The 13,623-nt window shown below is 32.7% G+C and overlaps 1 protein-coding gene across 1 annotated transcript; it reads right to left on the bottom strand.

Moving 5' to 3' along the window:
* Nucleotides 1–5,017: 5,017 nt before the first annotated feature.
* On the bottom strand, nt 5,018–6,849 carry LOC114383558 (B-box zinc finger protein 20-like). The gene is made up of 3 exons (XM_028343250.1): nt 6,469–6,849; nt 5,965–6,357; nt 5,018–5,505 (listed from the first exon to the last, which is right to left on the bottom strand). The coding sequence occupies exons 1-3, from the start codon at nt 6,832–6,834 to the stop codon at nt 5,254–5,256; spliced, it is 1,011 nt and encodes a 336-aa protein (XP_028199051.1). The 5' UTR covers nt 6,835–6,849; the 3' UTR covers nt 5,018–5,253.
* Nucleotides 6,850–13,623: the final 6,774 nt, after the last annotated feature.

Here is a 13,623-nt window from a genome sequence, read left to right as displayed (position 1 = left end):
TGACAATTGTTGAGCTTAAAGCTGAAGAGCTGAAAAATGTCACAAATCATAGTCAAGGAAATGCCACTTTAGCAAGTCTCTCACATCAAGGTGAAAAGCATGAATTAAAAGGAAAACACAATGTTTTCAAGAATGAAGTTTTGTTCAACACAAGCAAAGATAGTTGGTATTATAGAGGAGGTGGAGGTGGTGGGGGAGGAGGAGGAGGGTTTAGATGGGGTGGTGGAGGAGGAGGAGGTGGTGGCGGTGGCGGCGGAGGAGGAGGAAGTGGATGGGGATGGGGAGGTGGAGGTGGTGGATGGTGGAAATGGGGGTGTAGAAGGGAAGCAAGACATGGTAAAGGGAAACAAAGAGTGAGGCATTATCACACATCAACTAATGAAGACTATAGGATGGGGGAGTTTGCACAATGCATGGCAAGAACAAGGTGCCGTGGCTTGAGGTTGGATTGTCCTCTTCATTGTGGTGGACCTTGTTTCTATGATTGCCACCATATGTGCAAGGCTCATTGTCGTCGACCGTGAAATGTACTCAAGCTAATTCCTATCAATTCATTCACCATTTTTGTTTATGTTCCTAATGATGATTTAATGCTGACTCATCCAAAAGTAGGGTTTGGATCAAAATCAGTACTATAGATTGCATTTCTTAGGTAGGGAATTACGTTGACACTGGTTTGAGAGTGTGGTTTGTACTACTGATCGCTATGCCGTTAATTCTTCTATATTTTGAATGTGCTGTTTTTTTCATTTTATTAGTGCCTCAATTGTTGTTAACAAGAGTGAGTAGGTGACCATCCACACATATGATTTGCATTTGTGATGAATAATTAGTAAAAAAATAGTAATATAAAATATGTGTGGTCATCTTTTATGTATCAATTTTAAGTGCAATCCAATCTCATCTAAATTTTAAGATATTATCACAACTTATTCAAGTGATTATTGTTAGACCTATTAATCACTTGTTAATCACATGTAGATGTTCAGTTTTGCAAATCTCATGTTCAAACTTAAAGTCTTTAGCGCGAGAGATATGTATTATAAATCTTACATCCACTAGAAATATGAATAAAATAATATATAAAAGTAGGGTCAAGGTTTTAAAAAATAATTTGTAAGTATGATTTGGATTGTCACATCAAAATTTTTTAACTGTCTGCGATCGTAACTGAGACTACATTTGTCTATAATTTGCCATGATATCAATAAACGCGGCCAAACCGCAACGTGACCACAACCTATATTTAAAACCTTGAGTAGGATGGTACCAAAAAAAAATCATAGTTTGATGTAGAAAAGGTCAAGTCTTCAAACTAAATTAACAGCAAACATTACAAAAAAAATTGGCCATGGCAGAGGCAATGCAAGATGGTGCATCTTTAGAGCCAAACATTATCAGGATATTGCTGCATGCAAATTTGGCAAAAGTTAAAGATGTTCTGCATGATGATTACATCTACATGCAAATTTGGCTGAAAATGACATACTAAGGAAGCTGGTTTTGCAGGAGATTGCAGTCAGGAGCTATCATACTAAGGTGTGAAAGAGAATCTGAATCCTTGTTTATTGTGTTGTGACCAACTCTAGGCAGTCAATTTTGGCCATCAGATCGTGAAATTAATGAGAGATCTTAAACACAAATATGAGGTTCATTCTCATACCAATTGCTTCTGCCAAACAAAGTCTGCAGGTGACAATTGATTTTCCACGTAGCAACAAGAACTTGCCTATCTATGACGATGACTCTTATATATGGGTGTATGCCTATATTCTAGGAACCTTAAGATTCTGAATTCTAAATCCTAAATTCTAAATTCTAAAGGAGACCTGATAAAAAAAATCTTTAGGTCAGGGGAAATCTATAAAAATATGGTGAATTGTCTCTTCTTGACTAAAATATACATTCTCTCTTTGAGAGATCTATTTAACATCCATTGTCGACATTCATAAGTTGACATGACTTAATTGATATCAGTTGCTAGTTCTTTTTGGGGAGACCAAACATTTTCCTACATAGTCGCCGCTCTAATGTGCATCTATATTGTTTGAGCTAAGGTTGCTTAAAATAGTTTATTAAGTTTTTTTTTTACTTGTGATTGGATCAACAAATTAAAATTTGAATATAATCTGAATATATCTCTTTCTACTTATCTAGGCTATTCATTCTCGTATCAAAAGCTAATCTTAATTGCATGAATAAATTCAATTCAACTCTTGAAAAACATCTTATACTTCGGGCTTATATGGGTTAACTTCTTTGAAAATACTTCTAAAAGAAACAAATAAAAAGAAAAAAAAAATAAGATGATCAAGTTCTCCATAAACTAAAATAAAATTTTCATTATTTAATTTGTAGATCTCTTTTCATTTTTTAGAGAAATTATAAGAAATTTCTTTTACAAATTAACTAATGATAAGTTAATGAAGAACTTATTTTAGTTTATTGAAAAATTCATTTCATTTTTTCTTCTTATTTTTTTCTCTTAAAAATGTTTATAGAAAAACTTATTCAACGACCCTTCAAACATCACGAAGCCGATTTTATCCTGTGGCTCCTTCATTGCTCTGGGAATAGGAATGTTGCTAAACTGGTTCATGGATTTGTAACACCACTTCCCTTCATGTTTCAAATAGAAACAAAAAGTTCAGGATAGCCAAAATCATAATCTAGACTGTCATATCATTTTGTAGAAATGATAAAATCAATATCGTGAACATTCAATTTTATTTATATAAATAGTTCAAAATTGATTTTTATCTTGAAAACTTAAGTATGACCGAAATGTAAGATGAATTAATCTTAGCTTTTGCACTTTCACTTCAGACGCAATGTGTACACACACTTTGATTTTAAATTTTTATAAAGTCTTTTGCGAATCATAGTTATATCTGTATATATGTTGTTAAAAGTTGGTAAATCTGCCTTGGGCAATCTAGTTAGGCGTATGGTACCCATCCACCATATATATTGTCCAGATGCGTACGAGCATAGCACATACATGTCAGACTGTGTCCACATGCCGGGATTAATTTTCTTAAAGTCAAGATGTATATATTTTGGGTGCATTTGATTGGATCGATAAAGAATAAGGATTCTACAACATAAAAATATGTCTAATGTTTAATTTAAACAATGACCGAGGTATAATATAAAATAAGGAATGATGAACAAAATAAATATTTGAAAACTTATAACTCACTAAATCGTCATACAATTTTTTGTCCGGTATTTAGCAAAAAGTAAAAATACAATATTATTTATATTTTTTGACTTTTCATTATCCCACATATTTTTTTCTTTTTTCATATGTGTCTCCTTCTCTAAATCTCCCTTTCCAAACGTCATACCTTTGCCGAAAGCGAGGGCCACCTTGGTTGTCGATGTGGGCACCTTGGTTGCCGATAAGAATCGTATGGACTGTTGTTGTTTCCTTTTTGCTCATTATTTTTTTTTATTATTAATTTATTTAAATATTTTCATCGTCATTTTTCTCTTTCTTGCTATTTTTTTTTCTTTTAGCCAACTCCGGCGAGGCCAGGTTGCGCTGCTGTGCCACCACTGCCATGACCGTGATCCTGTGATGGCCTCACGCTACCAAGCCCAGCACCCAATGGCGTCAGGGGCTGCTCAAGGTGCCTCTCTTTTGTTGCGCCATTAAGGTGTGCTGTTAATGCACCTAAATTTTTATAGTAAAATTTATATTATTTTATTCAATATATAAATACATCAAACAATATACAATATAAAATTACTTATAATGTGCATTGACCATCAAACAACATATAATACAAAAGGTTATCATATGACTTAATTACTTGTTCAGTGTTGTTCTGTTTGTCATGTCTTCTTAACAAATCAAACGCACCCTTTAGAAAATAAGGTATAATTATATCCAACAATTAAAAAATGTAAAGAAGTTATTAAAATCTTATTAATTTTTTGATATACTTATAAATGAAATAATGAAGTGTGTGTTTGAGTTATTGATTATCAATGAAATTGATTTTAAAGTTATGTGATTTATATTTAAATGTTTTAATTATAGAATAAATTAGAACAAATTTTATATAATTTTTTTTATCCAACACAAAATCCGCTCAAAATTTTTTCTAATTCAAGAATCAATTATGGATCCCAAATTAATTTTAAATTTTTTTCTAACATAAAATTAAACATATAAAAATTAATCCAAAATTAATTTTCGAATGTAAAACCAAACACACAAGAATACAATTATAACTTAGGCTTATGGCATGCACTAGTTGGGGTAGTCTGTGTGTGTTTGCGTAAACCGAAAACGAAAATAGAAACTAAGAATGTACTTGGAGTAGAAGCCATAGCAACTAATTTCCTCTTCTGAAACGGAAATAGCACAATGATGAAAGGGGTACGGTTGCTCCTACAAATAAATTTTCTACGTTCAAACAAAGCCATATGCCATCCATTCAAACCCTTTTCACCAAACCTGGCCCTCTTTCCCCCCTCTGTCCTTATCTTTTAGCCAATCCCATCACCATCATCATATTCATCTGTGGGCAACAATCATCCCTTTTTCTCATTCATTTCTATCTGCCCTACATCCAACAACCCACCCCCATACCCCACCAAAAGGTAAAACTACACTAGTAAAAAACATTTTCCTTGCTGAAAACATTGAAATACCCTCCATCCTGCTCCCCACTGATTTCATACAACAAAACCCTCAAACTCAAATGAAATCTCTCCATAAAAAACTCTCAATAACTAATTTATCTCCCTAACACTAGAAAGATTTTTATACTGTCATCCAGTATTACAAACAGTTAACGGTTGAACATACAAGTTTGTCACATCTTTACAATAACTCTCTTAAGAATCATAATTATGATTACTTTTATAAATTTTATAAAGTATGTTGAATTTTAATATAACTATGTTAAAAAGTGTAATAAGAATGATTTCTGATTGATTTTGAGTGAAATTTTACTCAACATATCTATTAAGCTCGTGCACACTCTTGTTTCTATTCTAAACATGTGTCAAAAAAAACATGTATTTGAAAAGGTTTATATTTACAATCACTAGTAGGTGCACAAATTTATCAATACTTCAAAGCACAGCCCGGTAGGGAAAGAGGGAGGAGAACCAAGAAAAAGAAGAAGAAAAAAAGTCAAACAGAACCAAATCGAAAACAAGGGCAAGAGTAAGCTACAAACCAGGGTAACAAAAAGAGAGAAGGCACAAAACAAAACAAAACAAAGAGGATTGTTTCTACCATAGAAATCTGGCTCTCTTGGAATTGGAGGGAGGACTAATCTGTGGAACAGTGAAAGTATCATCCTTCAACCTCGATATGCTGCTACCTTTGATGTTGGTCTCACTTTGAACTATCACCCGATCCATTTGTGAAGAACACACAAGAGGTGGTGGCGCTTGAGGAACCCAGATCCCCATGTTCTCGGTTGAAAACGAACCCATATGCCCCTCCACGTCAGCATCCAACCGTGGCAACACTTCATCATTCTGCAGTTCATCAACTCATTACAAATTAATCTCAGGTCCAAATACAAACAACAACCTTAGACACATAGACACAATTCCATAGATACTTTTGATGTTGTTCCGTGTTGTTCTTCTATTAGAATTGGAGTTTCATCGGCTAATCCACATAATAAAGGTTTACATAAAAAAAAACAACAACATAGATTACTAAGATGAAACTCCGATTCTATTATGACATTAAGACAAAAGACGACACCACAAATACTTATGAAACTGTATTTATTTTTTATCGACAAATGTTAATTATTAGTTAGTTTTTGTTAATGGAAGAATTCAAACTCAGGAACTTTGGCACCTTTCCTTGTTCCTTAGCACTGGACCAATCTTATAACTCCACTTATGACACTGTATTTAAGTTTTGTAAAAAAAAAAAAAAAACTTCAATTGTTTTTGATACTTGAAAGAAGAAAGATTTCAAACCTTACAGAAACCAAAGGGAACAAAATATGAATCGAGAAAGTCCTCAACTTGCCACCCAGGAAGAGTCTCTATCAAATACTCTGATATGCTGCTAGCACTCGTTGAACCAGTTCCTTCAACAGCAACCTTGTTGTTGTTGTTGTTGGTGGTGGTGGTGGTGGTGGAAGATGGAAGTGGAGTAGTTTGATGTGAAACGTTAAGAAGAGAAGGGGTTGAGTTTGAATCAGAGGTAGTTTGTGATGAACGAAGCATGGCAGAAGCTGCGAGTTTAACACCAGTGAGAAGGAACCTATCGTGCTTAAGGGTGTGTTCGTTGGCAGAGTGAATTGACACGTCACACTCTTTGCAGAGAATCGCTCTGTCTTGCTGACAGAACGTGAAGGCTCTTCTCTCCTTCAACACAATCCATGTTCAACAAATAAAAACATATGTAAGTAAATAAATAGTTGTGACTGTTTTTTAGGTTTTGTTTTTGTTTTGAAGAGGAAGTGGTTGGTTAATTACCTGGCAAATATCGCAGAGAGGGTGTTGTTTATGAGAAGGGCGGAGAAGAGAGAAGCGTTGGTGTTTGGAGGCGAGTTTGTTGGCATGGTGGACACGGTGGTCGCAGCCGTCGCAGAGGGCGGCTTCGTCGGCTGTGCAGAAGACGGAGGCCTCGTGTTTGTTGCACACGTCGCACTGGATCTTCATTGGGTGTGAGTATGAGCAGTGGGTGGGTAGCTTGAAAACTTGAAGCTTGAAGTGAAAGGTTTGAGAGGAGAGAATAAAGGAAGGTGTAGCCAATGCTTCATAAAAAGTGGGAAGTGATTGAGATGGATAAATATGGTCAAATGGTAAAGGAGGCACTACTATGATAAGTGAGCCATCCATTCATCATCATCCAAGATCCTTCTTGCTTTTATTTTATTTATTTTTTCTCATAAAGAAATACTTTTTGTGGTAATTATTATCTTTGTTTTAAGATTCATCCATGTCTTGATTTGTAGACACCTAATCAATTTAAAGATGAAAATTTCTATCTAATTAAAACTCCCGTCCCTCCAATCAAAGAGGGTCGCTTCAATTAAAACTTCACTTCACTTTTATATTATATTTGAGGATATTAGTCATGTTTTCAATTTTGTGGCAAATGGAATTAGGACACCAACACGAATCCTAGCACCACAATGGAAAGCTATCGACAACATCAATGTCATAGGTTTTTTTATTCCTATAATCAAAGCTCGTTTCAGTTTGGACTTTTATTGAAATCTTTTTTAAAAAAATAACAATGCAAATTGAATCTACCTTGATACCTATTCACCTCATTGCCAAAGTCATGCCACATTAGCGAATGATTTTAGCTCTAGAGTACATATCTTAGACAATAGTGATGGGAATAACGATGACATTATTGAGAGGATTAGGTTATGTCTTTAGAATTTATAAGATATGTTGTGAAATCAAAGTTTTTAAATGACTAGTTAAATGGATCATCTATACTATTGTTGCAAAATTTAGAGAGTTTATTTTCTTTTTCTTCATAGAGGGAAGTCAACAATGATGGGAGCAAAAATAGTGTGGTATTAGCTCGTAGAATTTCAAAAGTGTATTTAGTCCATTTTTTTATCCATTAGAATTGAAGATAGCGTTAAGAATTTACAATAATTCATACACTCTGCTCAATCAACTGAGTTAGATTCCCCCCACAAAGTGTTTTTAGTCTAAGTGTTGATTTTTAGACACCTAAATAGTCTAAGGATGAAAAATTCCTATCTCTTACCCCATCCCTCTAGTCAAAGAGTGTCACATCAATACCATAGGGTATAGCTAGCTTAGTTGGTGAATAATGTGCAATAATTGTTGTAAATCTCCTAGTACATGAAAAAGTTGACACCAAATTGAACTCTTACACCACAATGGAAAGCTAACAACACCACCAATGTTAGGTTTTTCTTCCCTATAATCAAAGCTCATTTCAGTTTGGACCTTTATTGAAATCTTAAGAAAAAATAACAATACATTGTGTGCGAATTGAATCTGCCTTGATCCCTGATCACCTTATTCCTAAAGTTATGCTACACTAGCAAATGATTTTAGCTCTAAAGTACATATCTTAGACAATGGTAGTGGGTACAATGATGAGACTACTAAGAGGATTAGGTTTTGTGTCTTTAGAATGCATAAGATGTGTTGTGAGATCAGCATTTTCAAATGGCTTGTTAAATGGATCCTCTACACCATGGTTGCAAAATTTAGAGAGTTTGTTTTCTTCTTCGTAGAGGGAAGTCAGTAATGATGGGAGCAAAAATAGTGTGGTGTTACATCGCTGAATTTCAATAAGTGTTTTTAGTTTGGGTGTTGATTTTTAGACGCCTAAACAATCTAAGGATGAAAGTTTCTATTTGAAATCCCTCATCCCTCTAATCAAAGAAAGTCACATCAGTACCAAGGAATCAAGCTTAGTTAGTTGAGTAAAGTCAATAAAAATTCGTGCTTACTTTTATATTTGAAGATGATTAACCATGTTTCCAAATTTGTGAGGCAAATCAAATCATGAAACCAGCCTAGACACTTACTCCACAATGGGAAGCTAACAATAATGCCACATCACAAGTTCTTTTTCCTTGCATCAGAGCACGTTTTAGTTTGGACCTTCATCCAAATCTTGTAAAAAAAAATAATGACACAGTGTGTGCAAATTGGTTCCACCTTGACACTAGATCACCTCATTATCAAAGTCATGCCATGCAAGGAATGATTTAGCCCCAAAGCATAAAGCTTAAATAATGGTGACACTATTAAAGAATTTGGGTTTCACATCTTTAGAGTTCATAAGATGTGTTGTTTTCAAATGACTTGTTAGGTGGATCCTTTACACCATAATTGTTGAATTTGGGGAGTATTTTTCTTCTTCATCATAGAGGGGCGTCAGTGATGACAGGAGCATGAATGTTTGTGCTTTTGGCTTATTGAATTTCAATTAGATCGTACAAATCCAAGGCACTATTGGTGGTCATCTACCTTTTTTTTTTCTTTGTGATTCTTGTTCCTAGACAAAAATCTTCAACCTTGGTGTGTGATTCATGATTTTTTATTTTGCTTCTTTGTGCATTAGATGGTGGTTTGTTCACTTTTGGTGTTTGATTTATGTAAGAAATTTAAAACCTTAGTTCATGAATAAATTATTTAGTAAGCGGAAACGTACACAAAAATATACCTCTTGTAGCCATTCTTATCAAGCTCTATATCATATGTTTTCTCACAAGTAAAAAAATACTTAGTATATTCGTGTTTATAGATAGAGATAGATCTTCTAGCCTTTGTCTTTTTTGAATGTGTGTGAATAATGGAACATCACATGTTTTTTATAGGCAAGGCAAGGGACCCCTGCTTAAAACTCAAAATGTAACTATTAATTTATGATTTGACTGCTCCATCAAAAGTCAATAATACAAAATAAAAACCTTCTAACATCTACTTAAATACTATTTATGAACCACATAACATTTATATGCTAATATTCTCCCACTTGGTCCATATACTACTAATATAATCTTTATTTAGACAAATAAATATGGTCATAACTTGTCAACTTAAACTTGATATTGTCACTAAAAATTAATTGCACATGAATCATGACAGTTATATTTTATATTAAACATTTATTTCCATGAATTACAATATTTAACTCTTCCTTAGTGAAATATAGGGTCCTAACTTTATTGATTCAATCTAAATCCTTTAATGACCAACTTAATGAGCACAATGTCATAGAATGAAAAGGACAAACTTTAATGCAAGCCCTTAAGTCCACCATATGATCATAAAATACTATAGCTAGCAAACTTTTATTGGACCATTGATTATGTGTTTATATACTCAATAGAGATTAATTTTCCTTTAATGTCTACTTTATGTCAATATGATTGTCTCAACTTTTATCTTTATTCTTCTTCAAAAAGAATACTTAACCTGAGATTCTTCATTGGCCTTCAATGAAATTGACAACTTCAAGACCAAAAACTTTATGCCTATGACTAATTTCATAGCATTCAATAAATTATTTCCTTAAAGTGGTTTTTAAGAGTATCACATACTCCCATTTATTTTCTCAAAATTCACTTGTCAAGAAAATTCACTTCCACTTATTAAGAAATTTCACTCCCACTAACTTTTGGAATGTGAGTATAGGGTAATAAAATATAAACTCCTTTGTAATAATATAATATCAATGCTATGATAATTCTTAACTTGTAAATTCAAACATTTTGGTACAAGATATGTATAGAATTTACAAACTTTATATATGAAAGATAAACATCATAATAAAATAGTTCATGCCTATGGATATAGAAATATCCTATCATGACATTTAGTCCACAACTTGATAAATTATTACTTCCCAATGGGGAAAAAAGTAATAATTCCTTTATAACATTGTCTAGGATGCTATGGCTACTCTTAAACATGTAATCCATATAAGCTTTCATAATATGTAAACCAAATGTCATATTTACAAATGTAAATCATGTCCTTAATTTATGAATTTAGAGACATAAAACTTGCATGTGGGTCAAAGTCTTACTCATTTAGATTCATAACATAACCTTATGATAAAAATATCAAATTATGTTCCTTTTCTTAATTCTTGTGGGTAGATTAAGAAATATAATTTTATATTTTATCCTAATTGATTATACAAATATAACAAAATTTCTTGTGGGATAAAAATTATATAAGTATAATCAATCATAATATTATGTCTAATTCTTCATGTGATCTTAAATAACAATATATAATTTCAATTAGTTAAAGATTTTATGACTAATCAATGATTAACTCAAAAAGAATTTTGTATATGCAGCCATAAAATATTTCTTTCTTTGTCAATCCAAATTAATTTTCAATTAAAATTAAACACAATCAATTAAAGACATTAATAGGATGTTTAATAGCAATTAACTTGTAATGAAAATCAACTAACAATAGATAGCACAAATAATTAATTACAATTATGAAATTAAAATAACATATTCTCCTTAGCGCAACAGATGCCGACAATAACATATTTTCATTCAATAATTGAAATTAAAATTTGGAATTTATCTTATGATGGGAAAGTGTATGCATCCCCTCATGAATTATCCTTTTAATTATGATATATTTCATGGAGTCTCCTTTTTATATTTAAATCGTAAAACACAACCCCCTTTATAGTCACTCATCAACAACACAATCTATTGATATGCACCCTTGTAGTTAATATGTGAATTTCTTAAAACATTCATGGATACTCAATAGCAAAGTGACTTACTACGGGTTTTACCGGAGACATATGAAAATATCATATTAATCAACAAACTTAAAATTCTCAATCATTTAATAATAAAATCAAGTTGAATAAAAAGACTACAAAGATAGGCTCTGATACTAAATGCAATAAATTTAAAACCTTGGTTCATGATATAAAGACGAATAAATTATTTAGTAAGCAGAAACATACACAAAAACATATCTCTTGTAACCATTGCTATCAAGTTCTATGTCATATGCTTTCTCACAAGTAAAAAAATACAAACTATATCTATGTTTATAGATAGAGAGAGATTTATTAATCTTTGTCTTTTTTGAATGTATGTGAATCGATGAAGCATCACAGACTTTTTATAGGCAAGGCAAGAGACTCCTTAAAACCCAAACTGTAATTGTTACCTTATGATTTGACTTCTCCATGCCAATAATACAAATAAAAACCTTGTAACAACTACTTAAATTCTGTTTATGAGCCACATAATGGTTATATGTTGACAATTTAGGGATAATACTAATGCCTTTAATCATCTTTGAACATATTATAAAAGTGAGATAGGATTTTTAGTTGACGTGACACTCTTTGATTGGAGGGACGGATCAAATGATTTCCACCAATGTCAAAACACCTAATTAATACTCATTATTTCCTTCACCTTATGGCATGTGTTGACTCCTTGACAAGCGTACCAATTCTTACAAGTAGTAATAAAACAGTAAGACCGAGTATCGAGTTTACATGAACTTTGTTTGTACTCAGAGTAATATATATATATATATATATATATATATATATAATGTTTAAGCAATTTGTGACTCAAATCGAATCTTGTTCATTGATTAAGTACAAATATAAACTAATGTAATTTAACTACAAAGCAAGGAACATGAAAGGTTAAGAAAACAAACGTTCGGAGTTGTAAAATGGTGTTGGTGATGAGTTATGGAACATGTCGAGGGCTCTGTTTACCAAAATTACTCTTAATGCAATCATAATTGATTTTTCTCTTTTTAACATGAATAATTATCACCCGCATCTTCTAATTAACTCTAACCATGATCCCTTAAGTGAGAACCAAAATCACTTAATGTCGCAAAAACTTGTTAATCGATTGGCAAGTATACCAATTTTGTGACAAGTAGTAAAGTAAACAGAAGCCCGAGTGTCAAGTCCACGGGAACTTTATTTGTAGTTGTGTTGGTAAATCCCGAATTTGTAAGCAATAGAAGAAGAAAGGAGAAGAAGACAGAGGCAATAAATTGCAAAGGTGAAATTGCAGGTAAAGAAAGAAAAAGGTAAAGAGGAAAACAATTAGAAAATTAAATGATCGCTTGTAATGCCAAAGACAAATGCAGAGTAAGATAATGTTGGGCCCTAGTAGGCCAAAACTACTTATGATATAATGTAATTAATTTTCTCTAATTAATGAGTCCCTTGTTTCCACTTGCTTTTGCTGAACTACCATATCTTTGATTTCCCGCACGAAGGGCCTAGTTTATTTATCTTTTTCCCCAAATTTCTTTGATGAGATAAGATAACCACACGCATTAAGATAAGAGATGCAAAATTATGTGGGCAAAATAAATATCAATCTATTTCTAGTAGTGAGTTTATTAAGATACCCTTCCCCGGTTCTCTAGAAAATAACCATTTTTCAATGCATTACCCTCTAAACAATATATGAGTGATCAAACCATAATAATAAATAAGCACAGAGAAGAATAATGAAAACAAAATAACATTAATTAGATAATAGACAAAGGATTATATTATAAGCATTTTGGCCTCCAGGTACCTAACAATGAGGGTTTATCCTCTCATGGTCATGAGAGACTTTACACTTCAGGGTTTAATGAAAGAAGGTGATAGATGACTAATACAAGAAGATGGTGAATGGCTAAGGAAAGAAGGTTTCTCCTAAGGGATAGACCCCGTGCATGGGTTGTGAGACTGTATGTCATTTTCTTCTGCTTCCTCCTCCTTATATAGGCACTAGCTAGCTTAATTTTCATGTTGACTTTGGGCTTAGCGCGAGCTTTCGCCTTTGGGCTTCTTCGTGGGTCTTTTTCATGCTAAGCGTGTGTTGCACGCTGAGCGAGAATGTGCGTTGAGTTTGCGCACTAAGCGAGCTTTCCAATTCTTCCTATTTTTCTTCAAGGCTTTTTTCTTCCAATTTTTGCATTAATTTTCCTCCAAAGCACTTGAAATCTTCTTCTTTTAACTTTTGCTAATCAGAACTGCAAAGATATTAATTTTCTTATTATTTTATTAAAAACAACAGTAAAGTAAAGAAATTGCAATCATTCTTAGCCAAAATTGACTATCAAATTAACCTAAATTTCGCAATTATCAATGTCGCTCCTATT

The sequence above is a fragment of the Glycine soja genome, chromosome 14 (assembly GCF_004193775.1).
Source record: "Glycine soja cultivar W05 chromosome 14, ASM419377v2, whole genome shotgun sequence".
NCBI lineage: Eukaryota > Viridiplantae > Streptophyta > Magnoliopsida > Fabales > Fabaceae > Glycine > Glycine soja.
The sequence above is the reverse complement of the archived record's forward strand: the minus strand, read 5'-3'. Positions and strand labels throughout refer to the sequence as shown.

Coding starts and splice junctions, on each gene's coding strand:
- LOC114383558 (XM_028343250.1), bottom strand. CDS start 6,834: ATGGATGGCTCACTTATCATAGTAGTGCCTCCTTTACCATTTGACCAT. Junction 6,358..6,468: donor CTCTCTGCGATATTTGCCAG/GTAATTAACCAA, acceptor ATTGTGTTGAAG/GAGAGAAGAGCCTTCACGTT. Junction 5,506..5,964: donor TTCCCTTTGGTTTCTGTAAG/GTTTGAAATCTT, acceptor GATGAACTGCAG/AATGATGAAGTGTTGCCACG.